The sequence below is a fragment of the Lagenorhynchus albirostris genome, chromosome 8 (genome assembly GCF_949774975.1).
Source record: "Lagenorhynchus albirostris chromosome 8, mLagAlb1.1, whole genome shotgun sequence".
In the NCBI taxonomy this organism is placed as follows: Eukaryota; Metazoa; Chordata; class Mammalia; order Artiodactyla; family Delphinidae; genus Lagenorhynchus; species Lagenorhynchus albirostris.
The window spans coordinates 18945831-18964723 of record NC_083102.1 but is presented as its reverse complement, the minus strand read 5'-3'; the positions used below and the strand labels follow the sequence as shown (position 1 = coordinate 18964723).

General features: G+C 38.5%; 1 protein-coding gene across 3 annotated transcripts in view; it reads left to right on the top strand.

The window, feature by feature from the left end:
- EXOC4 (exocyst complex component 4) overlaps positions 1-18893 on the top strand; it is an 815814-nt gene that overhangs the window by 557370 nt on the left and 239551 nt on the right. For all 3 annotated transcript variants that reach the window (XR_009541913.1, XM_060156642.1, XM_060156644.1), the window contains exon 11: positions 17210-17429. Coding sequence is in view for 2 of the 3 variants with exons in the window: in XM_060156642.1 (XP_060012625.1) it covers positions 17210-17429 (220 nt within the window). In the remaining variant the exon portion in view is untranslated. The remainder of the gene's footprint in view (positions 1-17209; positions 17430-18893) is intronic.

The following is an 18893-nucleotide window of genomic DNA, read 5'->3' as shown; positions in this document are numbered from 1 at the left end:
AGAAATGGATACCCACATCTGCTCAGAACTGATTTTTGATCCAGCCTGACAGCACAGATATATTCCCTATAATCCTGTTTCTCATTGGGTCCCCTCTATTGAGGTGCATATAACAGGATTATGATTTATATATTATTGAGAAGCAATCCATGTAGATCAAGGGTAGGCAAAACATGTACCACCCTCAACTTTTAATCCATTTTACTTCACTAATGGTCTTTGTTTAGCATGCTATTGAGGATTTTTTTTTCCTGAAACCATGACTTAAGGAATGAAATCTACCTTCAATTATTTATGGTTTAAATTAATGCAAGTAAGACTTTCTGGCTTGCTACGCTGATACTCATTAATAAATATTTGACTGGGTATTAGGAAGATTCAGATTGACTAAATGAGGCTCTTTTTCAATGTAAACAAAAGCCCTTGTGTTTTTTTTCGCAACTGTGCCTGCCCGATTCTTCCATCTGGCCTTCATTAAGGCCAATGAATGTTAGATGGGTGCAACCTCAAAACGATAGGTCCTTTGGGAACTGGAGTCAGCAGGGGTGTTGGGGTGGGGGGGCTCTGCTGTGGAATAACCCCCTAGTTAAACCAAATTTAATCTCATTAGTAGGGTAATTGTGCTGTGAGGAGAAATGGCCAACCAGGTTAAAGAGAAACCCACATAGTCTAATTACTCTTTCACTTTTGTCATTGAAAAATAGAACATTGAACCAAGAGGCAAAAGATGCCTAACATTGTGATCGAGTCTCATAAGATTCCAGATCTCTCGCAGCTCCTCAGGCCTGCGTGTGGCATTGGTGCCATGTCACAACACATTCTGGAATCCCTTCCTATAGAAGCACACCAATGGTAGAGGTTCCTGTCATGTCCTTCCTTTTTAATACATGTATTTTGCCCATTCATTTTTCCACCCAAGTTGTATGTATTTGACTTCACCAATGTTTTTAAAACTACCAAAATATCTAAAACTAACTTGTGAAAAATATGCCTTTCCATCTTTGGAAATGGACACATTGGGAAATTTTCTAAAATCATTGAATCTGTGACCAGTTATTTTACTTTCTTCTGAATTTCCATGCATATGGGTTTTGCTGTTTTTAGGATATGATATAGAAGAAAGAATGGTGAACTAATTAGGAGCCAGATCTAGGTACAAGACACAATCTTAAAACTTGATAGCAGTGTGACCTTCAGCAAATTACGTACGCGCGCACACACACACACACACACACACACACACAAACACACACACACACAGAGCCGAGGGAATTTGCAGCCAATCTGATGGACTAGATATTTTTTCAAAAGTTTAATAGGAAACAAAGTAGTTTTCTGAAATTAATTTTTCCATAAGACGTACTGCATATTTTTTACGTTGATAAATCATATTTTCATTACATTTTTTCCATTGCTTTGAAAACAGGAAGCATTTCTCAGATGAAACCAGGGCAGACGTTGGCTTTTTTTTTTCCTTAATGTTCAAACGACCTCCATAGGCTTTTTCTGTCTCTGGTATATTCAGCGACAATTAGTAGCAATAATCAGCCCAAGAGTATAACTCAGTGAACAGAGTAATCTGATTGCAGACACTGACTATTGGACAGGTCTTTTATCTTCTATGTGTTTTAGATATTTGTCATCAGCATAATCCAGAGAAATACCAGTTCTGCAGGAACTGATAATATTGTAATCAGAATCCTTCTGTAGGGTCTAGTTTTTCTTCAGAAATGTTGTGTATTCCATCATTTTAATGCCTCTACAATTGATTGATATTAACCTACAAATAATCTGCAGACAAGAGGCTCTATTTTTTCTGTATTGTTTTACATATAAATGTAATAATCTATGCTTTTCTGCATCTCAGATTTGTGAGCAGAATTTTAAATTCTGATTTAGCCTTACAGAGGATATGAAAACTTGAATAAAATAGGACAGTAGGAATGATAAAGTCTTTATTTCCTCCAGTAAGTGGACCTATTTATGAAACTGTAAAGAAGGAAGTGACTCTGAGGCCTCTGGCAGGAAAGTAGGACAATAATAGTAGAACGCCAGCTGAGATGGCTTAAAAATGTTTAGCTTAGTTCACTTTCAATATTAAGCTGATATTACTACGGCCCATTTTATCATGTTGAAACCCTAACAGTGTGATATGACTATAAATGGCCAAAAGTGAGACTCTAGAAGGCACATAATTTCTTCCAAATAGGAAAGAGCTCTGTAGGAGGTAGATTTGAGGAGAACTTTGAACCATTACAGAAAATAACTTCGTGAATATTTGCAAGATAATTATAGATATTGGTCTGGAAAAGTGTGGACGTGGGAGCAGAGGATGGAACCAACAGTGTTATGAGAAGAAGAGCTTGACTTAATTGAAACGAGTATGTGAATAAAGGAGATAAAAGTAGAAAAGTTTAGGCAGGCAATGTCTGTGACTCACATATATCATAATTGTTGGCTGGGGGATCACTCACTACTTTCCAGGTACTTTTTCTTAGAGCATTTTGCATTCAGCTTGGCAGTTAATCAAGTGATGATAAACCTAAGAGTGGGATATGAAATAATCATAAGCTGGGACTTCCTTGGTGGCGCAGTGGTTAAGAATCCACCTGCCGATGCAGGGGACACGGGTTCCATCCCTGGTGCAGGAAGATTGCACATGCCATGGAGCAAGTAAGCCCATGCACCACAACTACTGAACTCGCGAACCACAGCTACTGAGCCCGCGTGCCACAGCTACTGAAGCCCGTGCGCCTAGAGCCAGTGCTCCTCAACGAAGAGTAGCCCCCGCTTGCCGTAACTAGATAAAGCCCACGCGCAGCAATGAAGACCCGGTGCAGCCAAAACTTAATTAATTAATTAATTTTTTAAAAAATCACAAACTAAGCTCAGGAACAAGGTTAGTTGCCAAATAGGCTCATTAGAGGTAATTCAAACTGAGTTTTCCAAAGCACTGCTTTATTAAATATAATAAAATCCATCCTTGTTGAAGAACAGTGAAGGAGAGAACCAAGTGGCCAGCCTGTCTCTTCCAGCAAATATATACTGTAATTTTATCCCAGCAGGCTCACAGTTCATGTTTTTGACACATGATATACATCCAAGCTTTGACTTCTGTCATTGATGCAGAAGTAGTATTCAGTATAGGCCAGATTCGGTAGATTTCACATTACCAGGAATGTGATCAGGATTTGATTTGTTAGTAGTTTGCCTTAAAAGGCCTCATATTAATAGATTTCACATAATGTATGCACCATTTAACTTCACAGTCTTTTCTTTTTTCTTTCACTTTCTCTATTCTTTTTTTCACCTTGTTTAGCCATCCATATTTATACCCTAAAACATAGCCTTACAATAACCTGTGCATTGTAACCCTTCAAAAAAGCACTGGCCTTTCAGACGAGCCTAAGTTGTGACAAAAACTTCATATTATCATTTCTTAAAGCATTTATTGACTGTGTCCACTGAACTTGACATACTGTTAAGTGCTTCAAGTATGATTCAGAAATGTACAAAGCACAGTTGCTGCTCTGAAGGAGCTTAATTCTGATAGGGAGGAGAATGGCTAATGCTATGTGACGAAGTAAAGGAGTTCAAATTAATAAAGTGGCCTAAAGAGATCAGGGAAGGGCTTCCCTGGTGGCGCAGTGGTTAAGAATCTGCCTGCCAATGCAGGGGGCATGGATTTGAGCCCTGGTCCGGGAAGATCCCACATGCCGCGGAGCAACTAAGCCCGTGCGCCACAACTACTGAGCCTGCGTTCTAGAGCCCGCGAGCCACAACTACTGAGCCCGCGTGCCACAACTACTGAAGCCCACGAGCCTAGACCCTGTGCTCCAGAACAAGAGAAGCCACCGCAATGAGAAGCCCACGCACCTCAACGAAGAGTAGCCCCCGCTTGCCACAACTAGAGAAAGCCCGTGCACGGCAACGAAGACACAACGCAGCCAAAAATAAATAAATTTTTACTAAAAAAAAAAGGGAGAGATGAGGGAAAACTTCGATTTGAGTGAGCTTTGAATGGGTCCTTGAAGGGAGGTTATAGTGAAAATGACAGTTTTTTAAACATCCACTCTAGCTTATTTGTCACAATATAGAAAACGCCTGGATGAACTAGAAGTAGAGCACATGGACATCATGAAAAAAGATGTGGAATTTTTTTTTAATGTGGAGAAGACACAGAAAACAAAGTTTGCTAATGACTGGAAGTGGAAATACGTTACTTATTTCTTGATTACCTACTAGGTACTAAACACTATCTACAGGAACAAGACACATCCCCTCTCCTCAGGATGTTAACAAACTAGGAGGGAATACAGATACCTCAACAGGAATATTCTGTGGACCTAGGGTGCTGTGGGGGACAAAGTGAAAGGCATTCAACCTAGACTCGAGGGACAGGTCCTCCTGGAGAAAGTATTATCTGAGCTAGTGGCTGTAGAGCAAATTACATTTGGGAAAAAGAGGTATGAGCAGAATGTTTAGGCAAATGGACCACCATGGACAGAGACCTGGAGGTAAGAAAGCAGGGCATGTTCGTGAAACTGCAAGTAGTTATATAATCTGTGCTTTAGTGAAATTAATACAGTAGCTGTATGTTAGATACATTGAAGGAAGAAGGGATGAAAGATGGAAAAACCAGTTAGGAGATTGTTTTAGGAAGGCCTGGGAAATAAATTGCCTTATATCAAATTCCATCCATTCATCTACATCATCTAATTTAATGAAAGGCTAAAGTATGGTGCCAGGTGTTACAAAAGGAGACACAGGGATGTTTTCTCAGGCTCTGGCATGGAACTCTTTGAGGTGGTACCATTCACATCATGTGCTATGGGCACAACAGCCCCTGGGCAGTATGCTTTCACCGTGGACGCTTTATCCCCTATAACAGTATGTGGCATAAGGTCGACACTCCATAGATATTGCTTAAATAAGTGAAGGAATAAAGAAGTGAATCGAGATAATATAAAGAAAATGTCTCTAAGCCTGGAAGCGTCTTGCATGAGTAGCAAGAAGACTGGGTAACTGAATGGGAATGGTACAAAAATAGAGAACACAGAAAGAGAGGGTTGAAATAATGGGAGGGCAGCTCTGAGGTTCCATTTTGGACATTGTTTGAGTTAACAAGAGGATACCCAGAGAAAGTATCTAACAGGTGATTACAAACACAGGTTAGGAGCTTGGGGAAAGAAGTTAGGACTGGAGATCAGATTTATTATATTTCAAGACAAGTAATTTGGTATATTCAAATATTTGTATTTAGCAATATTATGGTCCTCTCAATTCACACAAGGTTCCACTACCTCAACACACACGCTAGTAGGGTTTTCCGCATGGACTCTATTGATTGTGTTCTGCTCACCAGCCCTCCTCAACAGTTCGAACCCCAGGGGCAAACATCCGGGAGACAATAATGTTAGAAAAGTACGATGGATAGAGTGAAGTCCTGCATGGATCGTATGTAGGATACAGATATTATTATAATAGGGCAGACTTCAGGGAATTATTGCAAGAACTACCTAAAATAATACATATAAAGCTCTTCAGTTAGAACATGGTGAGAACTCAATAGATGTAATCAGTTATTAATACTGCTTCTATTCACGTAGCAACAGGGAGGAAATTTGCCAGACTGATATGAACCACCTAAAATAAAGTATATTTAATATTTTACACATAAGTTTCCAGGTGATATGATAGACATTTTGTAATAAGTTGAGATTTTTTTTCTTGAAAATTTTCCTGACAGCCTTATCTTCCATTAAAAAATACAAAGAAAAGGTTATTTTACTGTAAATAAGATAAATGAAAAGCATAAAAACAGAATTCCAGGCCTATTGGAAGAAGCAGGATTATCATTTTATCTGAGTTTTATATCAGTAGTCCTTATTTACATGATTTTTTTGTTTAAAAAAAGATTGCTTAATATTAAGAGTTAGCATTTGGGTTCTTTCAATTTCTCAATTATATGCTTAAAAAATACAAATAGCTGTCATTATAAAGAGGCTTACTTCATTCTACCTAACGTGCTTTTCAGTCTGGAGGGAACACTTAAATGTAGTCACAAATCACTTGCAATATACTCATGGTAAGATTTTTTAAAGTTAAATTTGTTTACAAGCCTGCAGAGCTCAAATTTTGTAGATAATATTCTTTTCTCCCTCTACTTAATGATTTTTCCCTCTTTTCTCCTCTCGTCCTAAGCATGAATTTCACTCGTTACAAATAGAGCACCCAAATCCCTTTTTATTTCATTAGTTCAGCAAATTGTCTCCTAGGGGTATGGACTGAGGCCATGATTGGGCTCTGCGATGATGAGCGTATTTTGCACTTTTACCCAGAAAACCTTCAGATACAAAAGCCACGGAAAGTAGTTACACTCAGCATGAACGATTACAGACTGTTGGGGGAGACTCTTCCTGATGTGCCGGTGACTTACTCCCATGAATTAAGAGGCAAATGTGCTCCAAAGTGCATTAACCTTTATGGATTTTTCTTCGGTTTTCATGTTCCACTGATTTATGGTCTTAAATATGCCTGTTGCTGCTGTTTCTGAATGAGTCCCTTGTAAATCATTTCTAAATGATCTTTTTCGAGTCAGATCATCTGAGTCAGTTGAATATATCTCCAATCAATTCCTCTGAGGCTTCTTTCCTTCTTGGCCCAAGTTATTTTCAGTTTGCTCTGTGCCTTAAATGTCGTATCTGAGAGTAACTGACTAAGTAAGAAATATGTTGTAAAGGAGCCGTATTTGCTGGGCAGCTGCTTGTTTTTTTTTTGTTTTTTTTTTTTTTTTTTGCGGTACGCGGGCCTCTCACTGTTGTGGCCTCTCCCGTTGCGGAGCACAGGCTCCAGACGCGCAAGCTCAGCGGCCATGGCTCACGGGCCCAGCCGCTCTGCGGCACGTGGGATCTTCCCGGACCGGGGCACAAATCCGCGTCCCCTGCATCGGCAGGCGGACCCACACCCACTGCGCCACCAGGGAAGCCCTGGGGCAGCTGCTTTTTACACTGAGTTGTGTCCAGCCTTTGCCTGGCGTCACTTGAGTTTGATTCCAGAGGCCCATTTACCTGAGTACAGCTAACTGGACATAGTTCTTTGTGCAAGGATGGGCTTGTGTCCAAGAATGGATTTTACTCTGGGCTGTAGATTGATTTTTTTCATAGCCAGTTAAGGATGGTAGGGATTTTGAGAGTTCTGTGTTCTCATAATAGCCCACTGGTTCCCTTAGAGTGATGTGAAGGAAGAGCACACAGGACTCTTGTGAGTACTGCTTGGCATCTTTTCACATGGGCCCATATTTCTCCAGAAAAGTTCTGCATTTGGCAGTCAGTGTTTCATTCTCCTTCTGGCTCTGAAGATTATTTGTTTATTGGATTTGAGGGAAAATGTGCATTTTTTTTGGTCTCCTCATAACTAATGTGTCATTCAGGCTATAGGGTGGTGGTTAGTGCTGTTGTTTGCCATCTTCCCATAAAACCAAAACACAAAATCAGCTTCAGAAAATTCAAATTCAGAATTCTGGCTTTTAAAGCACAAAGTTATTTATTCGTGTCTCTGTCATAAATAGTGCATCACTGTTTATTGCTAATTAAGTTTTTCATGTAGATATTTGTAAATATCTGTGTCCTGGGACATTATTAAATGTACATATATTAAACTTGACCATGAGAATGGTGACATGGGGACTTATTTTTGAATATGCTTGACAACTTAAGCAGGGCTCCTATAGGCCTGTAAATGTCTCGTAGCTTTTCACATAGAAACCTTGAACTAAATGAAAGGGAGGAGTTGGTTCAGATTTTTTTTTTTAATGTCTTTAAAGCCATTATACAGTAGAAGAGATTCAGAGCTTCTCAGTGGAAGTAAGCATGGTACATCTCTGCAGAGAGGCAAGACTGGATTAGAAGTTACTTTAGTGGAAATGATATATTGTAAGATTCTGCAGAATGTAGGAGTTCAGAGGAATAAATCACACATATTTACTGGTTCTAATACATGCGATCAGGAGAAAAATCCCAGGCCTATCAGGTAAATATTTTGTGTACATGATTCACTCCAGACTACCAAAACATGTGTGTGGTAATATGACAGAATCAGGAAATGTCAAAGTGAAAAGAATTAAAATATTTTATGTTTAAAATATTTTAGATAATGATATACATTATATACAAAAGTATACATCAAAAACAGAATTCAGAAAGAGAAATTAAGGAAACACTCCCATTTACCACTGCAACAAAAAGAATAAAATACCTAGGAATAAACCTGCCTAAGGAGGCAAAAGACTTGTACTCAGAAAACTATAAAACACTGATGAAAGAAATCAAAGATGACATAACCAGATGGAGAAATATACCATTTCTTGGATTGGAAGAATCAATATTGTGAAAATGACTGTACTACCCGAAGCAATCTACAGATTCAGTGCAATCCCTATCAAACTACCAATGGCACTCTTCACAGAATTAGAACAAAAAATTTTACAATTCATATGGAAACACAAAAGCCCCCGAATAGCCAAAGCAATCTTGAGAAAGAAAAACAGAGCTGGAGGAATCAGGCTCCCCAACTTCAAACTATACTACAAAGCTGTAGTAATCAAGACAGTGTGGTACTGGCACAAAAACAGAAGGATAGATCAATGGAACAGGATAGAAAGCCCAGAGATAAACCCATGAACACTTGGTCACCTAATTTACGACAGAGGGGACAAGAACATACAATGGAGAAAAGACAGCCTCTTCAATAAGTGGTGCTGGGAAAACTGGACAGCTACATGTAAAAGAATGAAATTAGAACACTCCCTAACACCATACACAAAAATAAACTCAAAATGGATTAAAGAGCAATTATACTCCAATAAAGATGTTTAAAAAATGGATTAAAGACTTAAATGTAAGACCAGACACTATAAAACTCTTAGAGGAAAACATAGGAAAAACACTCTTTGGCATAATCCACAGAAAGATCTTTTTTGACCCACCTCCTAGAGTAACGGAAATAAAAAGAAAAATAAACAAATGGGACTTAATTAAACTTAAAAGCTTTGGCCCAGCAAAGGAAACCATAAACAAGACAAAAAGAGGGCCCTCAGAATGAGAGAAAATATTTGCAAATGAAACAACAGACAAAGGATTAATCTCCAAAATATATAAACAGCTCATGCAGCTCAATATCAAAAAAACAAACAATCCAGTCAAAAAATAGGCTGAAGACCTAAATAGACATTTCACCAAGGAAGACATACAGATGGCCAAGAGGCACGTGAAAAGATGCTCAACATCACTAATTATTAGAGAAATGCAAATGAAAACTACAATGAGGTATCACCTCACGCTGGTCAGAATGGCCATTATCAAAAAATCTAGAAACAATAAATGCTGGAAAGGGTGTGGTGAAAAGGGAACCCTCCTGCACTGTTGGTGGGAATGTAAGTTAATACAACCACTATGGAAAACAGTATGGAGGTTCCTTAAAAAAACTAAAACTAGAACTACCATATGACCCAGCAATCCCACTACTGGATATATACCCTGAGAAAACCATAATTCAGAAAGAGACATGTAGCACAGTGTTCATTGCAGCACTATTTACAATAGCCAGGACATGGAACCAACCTAAATGTCCATCGACAGATGAATGGATAAAGAAGATGTGGCACATATATACAATGGAATATTACTCAGCCATGAAAAGAAATGAAATTGAGTTATTTATAGTGAGGTGGATGGACCTAGAGTCTGTCATACAGAGTGAAGTAAGTCAGAAAGAGAAAAACAAATACCGTATGCTAGCGCATATAGATGGAATCTAAAAAAAAATAAATGGTACTGATGAACCTAGTCACAGGGGAGGAATAAAGAGGTAGACATAGAGAATGGACTTTAGGACATGGGGTGGGAGGGCAAAGCTGAGGCGAAGTGAGAGTAGCATCGACATATATACACTACCGAATGTAAAATAGTTGGCTGGTGTGAAGCAGCAGCATAGCACAGGGAGATCGGCTCTCTGCTTTGTGATGACCTAGAGGGGTGGTATAGGGAGGATGGGAGGGAGGCTCAAGAGGGAGGGGATATGGGGACATGTGTGTGCATATGGCTGATTCGCTTTGTTGTACAACAGAAACTAACGCAGTATAGTGAAGCAATTAATGCTCCAATAAAGATCTATTAAAATAAATAAATAAATAAAGCCTTAGTATAACAGGTATCACTGAAGGAAAAGAAAACAAACAGAATTACCAATAAACAGTGACATTGTTTGTGGGAGAGCCATGAATGAATTCCTTGTACTCCAAAAGCCAGAATTCTGAATTTGAGTTTTCTGAAATTTGTACCCTTAATTTTATATTTTGGTTCTCTGGAAAGACTTTATTTCCCCTGATTGGATTCAGGTGATGCATTTTTGGCAAGAATATCAAAGAAGTGTTGCTGTATTCTTCTTTGCATCATGTCATATGGCACATGACGTCAGTTTGTCCCATTACTGATAATGTTGGCCGTAGAATTTTTTAAACTACTAGGCTGTGAATATAAGGAATACTTATACACTGTGAGCAAGTATTTTCATTCAACTGAATATTGCTGTCATTGCAACTTCTAAAATACAGTACAGATCCTCTGTGTTCAAGAATACTTCCAGCTGGTGGCAGCCATAATCGTTGGCTGAGATGAAATGGAAGAAATGGAGCTTTACAATAAGATGGAATTTGTGTTGAGGAGTCTGGGTTAAGGAATGGGCTTGGGAAGCTTGAGTGAAATTTTAATTAGTATAATTTTCCTGGATAGAAATCAAATCAGTATAAAAATTTTGAAAATACTGGGTCAGGTGTGGGTACTGTGTCTTCATGTATGCATTCCAAAGGACACATACTTGCTATAAGAAAGAGTAAATTTAAAATATAGGCACTGCATATGTACAGATTTTTGGAGGCCCACTGGTTGATGATAATCTGACAATAAAATCTTTGGTGAAATATTTACAAATGGCAACATTAGAATTTAGGAAATAAGATCCGTGCTGTAGACTTTCAAAGGCAGTAAAAATAGGTTGCCTACACTCTTCATGTGTTTTTTGGTCTATCCTACTCTACAGGTTGAGGTTTGGGAGCCTGATGTGAATAAGTTTCTTCAAAATCCTATGATTAGATACTCCTCCTATAGCATTATGTAGATCCGCCTCTTTGATTCTCATTCTCTCTGTTCCATATACACAGATGTACCTGCGCTTTGTGTCTGCCTTCTCATCATTTACAAGGATAGGAAATCCCTAGTGTGAAAGCACTTCATAAGATTAGATAATACCCTTTTGACAGGGTTCCATCTGTGTTCCATCTTAACTTTGAAGTGTTTTCTTTCCTAATGAGATTCTTTCCACTGTTCAAAATTCAATGTTTTCTTACTTCCATAAAGCTGATTAGGAGCATTGTTGGAAAAACAGGGCTTTTTGATGAATCTCCTCTGTACCCGTGACTGACTCTCCTACCTCCCATTCAACAGATTACTTTTACGGTTCTTAATAGGTGAACGGATACATGCAGCATACTTTGGGAATCCGGGGGAAATAAAATATAGAGTAACCCATGGAAAATGATGAGGAGCTACTCCCAGTATTTTTTTTTTTTTTTTTTTTTTTTGCGGTACGTGGACCTCTCACTGCTGCGGCCTCTCCCGTTGCGGAGCACAGGCTCCGGACGCGCAGGCTCAGCGGCCATGGCTCATGGGCCCAGCCGCTCCGCGGCACGTGGGATCTTCCCAGACCGGTGCACGAACCCGTGTCCCCTGCATCGGCAGGCGGACTCTCGACCACTGCGCCACCAGGGAAGCCCTACTCCCAGTATCTTAACATGTAGAAATCATTCAACAGAAGCAAAATGAAGATGTTCACTGTAGGATTATCTGTAATAAAACCAGGAAGCAGCATTAATGTTTCTTAATAGATGTTTGGGTTAATAATGTATTGATGGAATGAATCTTACAATTATGAGTATTATCCTCTGTGAAAGGGCAAATATGAAGTACTGTGAACAACCATATTGCATAAAGCAAAAAACAATGTGAGAAGGTGGGCAAGGACTAGAGAACACTCTTTCAGTCCAAGGCATCTGTGGTGGAGATATGGGTTAATTTTCTTTCTTTCTTTTTCTATGAATCTTTTATTTGGACCTCCAGTCCAAATCCTTGGGAGAAGGACATTATTTATTGGAGAGGTCACGCCCTAGTTTTAGGAGCTATGGGTTGAAATTAAAGGAGCTATTAATTTTATTCAACACTGCATTCACCAGTTATTTCCTGAGAACCTACTGTGTAGCAGCTGTAGACTAGTATTAGGCACTGAGGATACATCAGTGAGAAATTTACACTTGTCCCCTGGCCACGTGGGGCTTTGGTCATTCCTACATCCCGTGTGTTCCTGAAATAGTCATAGTAATAATCTAATGGCCCATATTGCCAATTACAGATAATTGCATGGGAAAGTAAAGGAGCAAGTGAAAACAATCACAGAATGCGTCACACTTTGCTCTAGTCTCCAACCTCATCAGGATTTTATGTACTGATAGTAATTATACAGATAGCAGCAGCCGTCACTTAATTAGCAGTTGACTTTATGTCAGCCTCTGTGCTGAGCGCTTAACTTTTATTTCCTTATTTAATCATCAAAACAAATCCTGCATGTTATATCCATTTTTACAGAATATACAAATAAGATGAAGAGAAGCTAAGTAATCTGCCCAAGACTATACACTCAAGATCCAGACCCAGGAATACCTACTTTACGTGTCTCGCCCTTGGCCACTCCCACTTCCCTAAACCTTTCCTCTCTGCAGTGACTGTGAGTGTGATTCGCCTCCTGGATGCCTAGGAAAGTTCTTATTCTGTGTCCTTCCTGCCCAAGAAAGGGCATTTTGCCATTTAATGTGATCGCTTCTCATTTTTTCCAGAGAAAAGAAGAGGCTGGTGAGACAGCCCTAATTTTTCTGTTTCATTCTCTTCTGCATGTTTTATGCCTTCTGAACAGTGAGGACCCTCACAGCTCCCAAAGCAGATTTGGAAACATGTTGAATGGGTCCCCTCAAGTTAGAGATGACACCATCAACCTGAATGTGTCATTTTAGACTGATGTGTGTGCTTTAGGGAATAAATGATTTGTATTCAAAAGAGATCATTCAGCTGAAAGTAATGGGAGCGCCTCCATCCGTGCTGCTCAGAGCAGTTTCATGTTTTAGGGGCACCAAAGACAAATAAGGGACTAGAAAAAAAGAAAAAGTGGATAATTTAGAGCCTCTGTCACTTTGTTTAGGAGCAGGTTAACTACTAAAAATCTCCTCCTAATAACTGGTAAAGATTTTGGAAATGCAAGAAGTACTTCTGCTCAGAAAACTCTTCTTCTAAGTCCCATTGAAAAGAATAAATAGCGTTTCTGATGATTGGTATATTTACTTGTTATTAAATTAATAACAGTGGTTGTCTTTCAGAGTCAGACCAAGGGGACCAAGATGCCCCTGGGTGGATGGTTTCTCTGAGGGTTAGATGAGATCAGAAGGAGGCAACATAGTACGATGTGGTATTTGGAGATCTTAAAATTATAGCCATGGTTAACTATGTACTCTTTATTTCTTCATTTTTTTCCTGGCTTCTTCTACTCATTCTCTTCTTAAAGATTTATTATATCTTGTTTTGGGTCGGGCTTTTATTTCCCTTTCCATGTTGATTACATCAATTAAGAAACCTCATTGCTGTTTGTCATGGCTTCTCAATTTCCACTTTCCTGGGCGATTGTGATAATCCCCTGTGTTCTCCTTCCTTCCCCCCCCCCCCCCCGCCTCCACATGCCACAGAGGTTAATGGAATGTTTCACTGGTGATATGGAAGAACAACCACGATGTATTTATTTATTAAGTAAAGGAAACTCTTAATTAGGTTAAACGGCTAAACTTAAGGAACATTTATACACCAAACTTTAAATGTGGTCTAATTGGAAAGCAATTTATAAAATATAGTCTTTGATAAATGTCGATAATTTTTACACTAATTTAATTTTATTTGAGTAGCTAATATATTCACAGTTTTTAAAACAATCAAATGATTATAAAGTTATAATTGAAAAGTATATTCCCCGTCCTCTGCCAGGCCCCACCACCATCCCTTCTTCCTGTAGGTACTCACTTTTACTAGTTTTTTGTGAATCCCTCCAGGATGTCTTTATAGTAAATAAATGAGGTTATATAATTCTTATATGCAGGTCAATATAGTAAATATGAACACTGCTAAATACCTTGCTTTTCTCACTTAACAATATACATCCTAGAGATCTTTTCATGTTGGTGCATCAAAAGCTTCCACGTTTGAGAGTTGGGGCTGCTGACCAGTATTGCAAAATGTGTAGATTCACCATAGTTTATTTAACTGATCTCTCATTGATGGATCTTTTGCATTGTTTCCAGTCTTTTGCCATAAAAACAGTGCTCCACTGATCTCTGTACCCTGTACATAGATCATCTCATCCATATTTAGATAACAGCTGTCGGAAGAATTTCCCAGAAGTGGGATTTCTGGGTCAAAGGAAATGCATTTGTAGTTTTGGATGATAGTGCCAATTTGCCCTTCATGAGGGTTGTAACGTTTTTCACTCCCATCAGCAGTATATGAGAATGGCTCTTTGTCCACACTTAAACCGACAGTGTGTTTTCAAACTTTTGGAATCTGGCTGATGCATGGGTATAAAAAATGGTATCTCACAATGGAATATTACTCAGCCATAGAAAGAAACGAAATTGAGTAATTTGTAGTGAGGTGGGTGGACCTAGAGACTGTCATACAGAGTGAAGTAAGTCAGAAAGAGAAAAACAAATACCGTATGCTAACACATATATATAGAATCTAAAAAAAGAAAAAATGGTTCTGAAGAAACTAGGGGCAGGACAGGAATAAAGACGCAGACGTAGAGAATGGACTTGAGGACACGGGGAGGGGGAAGGGTAAGCTGGGACGAAGTAAGAGAGTGGCATGGACATATATACACTACCAAATGTAAAATAGATAGCTAGTGGGAAGCAGCTGCATAGCACAGGGAGATCAGCTGGGTGCTTTGTGACCACCTAGAGGGGTGGGATAGGGAGGGTGGGAGGGAGGGAGACACAAGAGGGAAGAGACATGGGGATATATGTATATGTATAACTGATTCACTTTGTTATGAAGCAGAAACTAACACACCATTGTAAAGCAATTATATTCCAATAAAGATGTTAAAAATAAATAAATAAATAATAAAAATACATTAATTACCAAAAAAATGGTATCTCAGTATAGTTCATTTTTCTCATTATGAATGAAGTTAAAACTTTTGGTGTGTTTAATGGTCACTTACTGTAAATTGTCGTTTCATGTCTTTTGATCATTTTTCTACCATGTTCTTTGTTTTTTTTACTAATTGTCATCTGTGACATAAATTGCACATATATATTCCCAGTTAGTCATTCATTTTTTTGTCTTTATTTCATGTGATTCTGTGTCATTTTATTTCGCTTCTACACTTTTGAGAAAAATTTAAAGTACGAGGCCACTCTTACTTTGCAAAGCATTGTGGAACTGTAAAACTCACCATGCAAAGCAATATTAATCAATGGGAAAAATCACAATTGTTTCATGACTTTAAAATTTTTTGTGAAAACATTAAAAATTCTCTACTGTCAGTTACAAATATATACAGAAATGAAAAGTAGAACTAATATGTATTCATACACTGTAACATTAGAAACACTGAGAATTAAAGTGTTTTCTTTGTAAATCTTACCAAGAGTAATTTGAACAGTGCTTGCCACCTTCTTTTGGGGTACTTTATGATACACAGTGAGCATCTTTTCTGTGCGTTGGTGAAATGTCATACTTCCTTCTCAGTTTAGATCAGCTGCCAGCATTTTATTCTTTGCTTTTCAATGTCATGAAACGTCTCCAAGGGTTCCTTTAAGGTAACAGTTTTTGCCTACATCCCTTCCCCTGGGGTGTCTTCATCTCTTTTATCACAATCATTTTCTCTTTTAAGGTCAGTAAGTCCACCTTTACTCTGGCTGCAGATACCTCTCAAATGGGGCCAGTGTCGATGTTCCCAGGGTCAGTTATTTCTTCTGTAAATCCATTTACATTCAGTTCAAATGTCGCTCCCAGTGTTACTTTCAGGGGTTTTTTTCCCCTGTACTTTTAGGTGTTTGGGCCAATTCATTTTTTCAGTTATCCATTTTTGTAAACTGTCACATGGGTCTATCACTGAGAGACAAGGAGACAACACAGCTACACACTTTGCTGTCTGTCCATGAACTGCGTAACGGATGTGCAGTGACCAGTCACTGCTTGACTTTGAAAGAAGTGACATGTTTGATCATTGATTATGATAAACATTAATTATTTACCGAGAGATTTCTAGATTGAAGCCCTAGAGTTTGTACTTCATGCCATTACTCACAGTTAACATACTGTGGTAACTGGAATTCAAATCTTGTTGTACTGGTGTTATTCACTAAACTTTAGTAACTTCCATTTGTGCATATCAGAACCATGAAAGCAGGAACTGCCAGTGTAGAAAAGTACAAAGAATAACATAACAAATATCTGCATACTCATCTCTGAGTTTTGACAGTTAACATTCTGCTATGTGTACTTTAAGTGTTTTTAATAAAGGAAATTGATCATTACAAATAAGGTTAAAGTTCTCCTTTGCCCCCACCTCCCATCCTGTTTCCTTTCATAACCTCCCAACAGCATCATAAATTTAAATACTATCCTTTCTTTCTCTCTCTTTTTAGAAGTTCTATCTACACGTATAAAGATCCTAGTAAGAAATATGCAGTATTTGGGATGTACTTTGCATCATAATTTGGTTTTTTGTGTAATGCTTTCTTTTGCTTCTTATATTCTTATTTCCTTCTTGAATTAATAAAAAATATTTTTGTCTCTCCTCTTTTCCCCCTAGTGTGGAATTTTTGTTTCTGTTTCATCCTATTTCTATTGAATAAGTGAAATAACTTGTGTTAGAAAAAACTAATATGTAGATGGAAAATAGAGTGACCTGCTCTTGTTGAGAATTCTGGTAATTTCCCCACATCTCTCCATGGAAGCAGCAAAAGCCAGAGATACCCATGTGTGTTTGGTCATATTTCTGTAGCTATCTGTCTGATACACTTAACAGTGGTTGTGCTCTGTTTATCTTTCAGATTCATTCAGGAGATAGAGCACGCCCTGGGACTTGGCCCAGCCAAACAGTGTCCTCTTCGTGAGTTTCTCACCGTGTACATCAAAAACATCTTCCTCAATCAGGTCTTGGCTGAGATCAACAAGGAGATTGAAGGAGTCACGAAAACATCTGACCCCCTGAAGATCCTAGCTAATGCAGACACCATGAAAGTGCTGGGGGTGCAGCGGCCTCTCCTACAGGTAATCACATCGTTTGAACTTACTGTTTTTATCTGCAGTTTTCATTGACTTGGCAAGAGTCACAAATTGAAAAAAGAAGGAGAAGAGTTACCATCTGTTTCCATATTCATCAGGGACAAAACAAGAGGAAATAAATTAAACAGGCACCAGGGAAATTAAGGACTAGTGTAGAGATAATGGAAATTCCTGAAGATCTTTAAGAAAAAAGTGGTTAGCTTTGAATATGAGAGATGGTGAGTCTCATTAACATACAGGCAACTCCTCATTATTGGCCTGGAATTTGTCCTTGAAAAGAACTCTCTTTCCAATGGTGAATGCATCCTGGAGTAGAAGGACTTATAGGAAGGAAGTTATTCTGCCTAACCTCAATTACCAACAGTAAACCCTCCGTACCATTTGAGGGCTGACTTACCGTATATAACTTGGCTAGCTCACAGTGAATTTGAACCCACCCAAAAAACTGGCTTTTAAAAGTCAGATCATTTATTAATTTAAGTGATGATCATCTTAATATGAAAATTTTACTTTCATTGTATAAAGAAATGGTTTCTGGACAACAGAAATAAGATAGTTTGTCAGATGTATGGATTAATAGACTTGAGGTGTTTGTTTTATATGCTTTAAGCCAGTGACTTAGAGGTAAATATAAGACTAAAAGAAAATTACTATGAATTTCAATTCTGGCTATACGTTAATTATTATTACACTGTAATTGAATCTTTATAGTGTTTCTTCATTTAAGAGAATGATGGGTACAATAGCATAGTTTTATGTAAGTTGCATGGTATGAGGATATCTCAAAATGTAGAAGACTTGAGATCTTCAAAGAGAAGTTCTATAAGTGATATATATATATATATATATATATATAGTTGCTTCAGTTGCCTGCCTTTACCTGCTTTTATATATGTCTTCCTTGGTTCTTCCTTCTTTGTACATTAGAATTAATAGAAATGCTGGCCCTTTCATAGGGAAATGTCCTAGTTGTGAGCATTCTTTTTTTATAAGCAAATTCTTCTATGGTATTGAGAAAATAGAATAGAGACATTCACTTCTACCAGAACTTGAACAATAGCATCACACCCAGGAAAGTGTTCATTTGCATTACCTGAGTTTATGTTAGATGTGTTCCTAGTGAGGATCTGTACTGAGTATGGGATGCAGAGAAGGGAGAATAGCAAAGGCATGTGCCCACTCATCCCATCCCTCTGCTGGATTACTCTTCCACTGGCTCTTTGCATGGCCGGCATCTTCTCTTGGTGCCTGTTCAAACGTCCCCTCCACAGGGAAGCTTTTCTTAACTATCCTGCCTAAGTAGGTCCCCTTCCTTGGTTATTCTCCATCTCCCCCCCGCCCCCACCTCCTGCTCCGAATCTGTCTGTTCTCAACACTGAAGCCAAACTATGAACTGTGTCACCAAAACTCCCTTGCCAATGACTTGTGATCAGGTTCTGCCAATAGGAA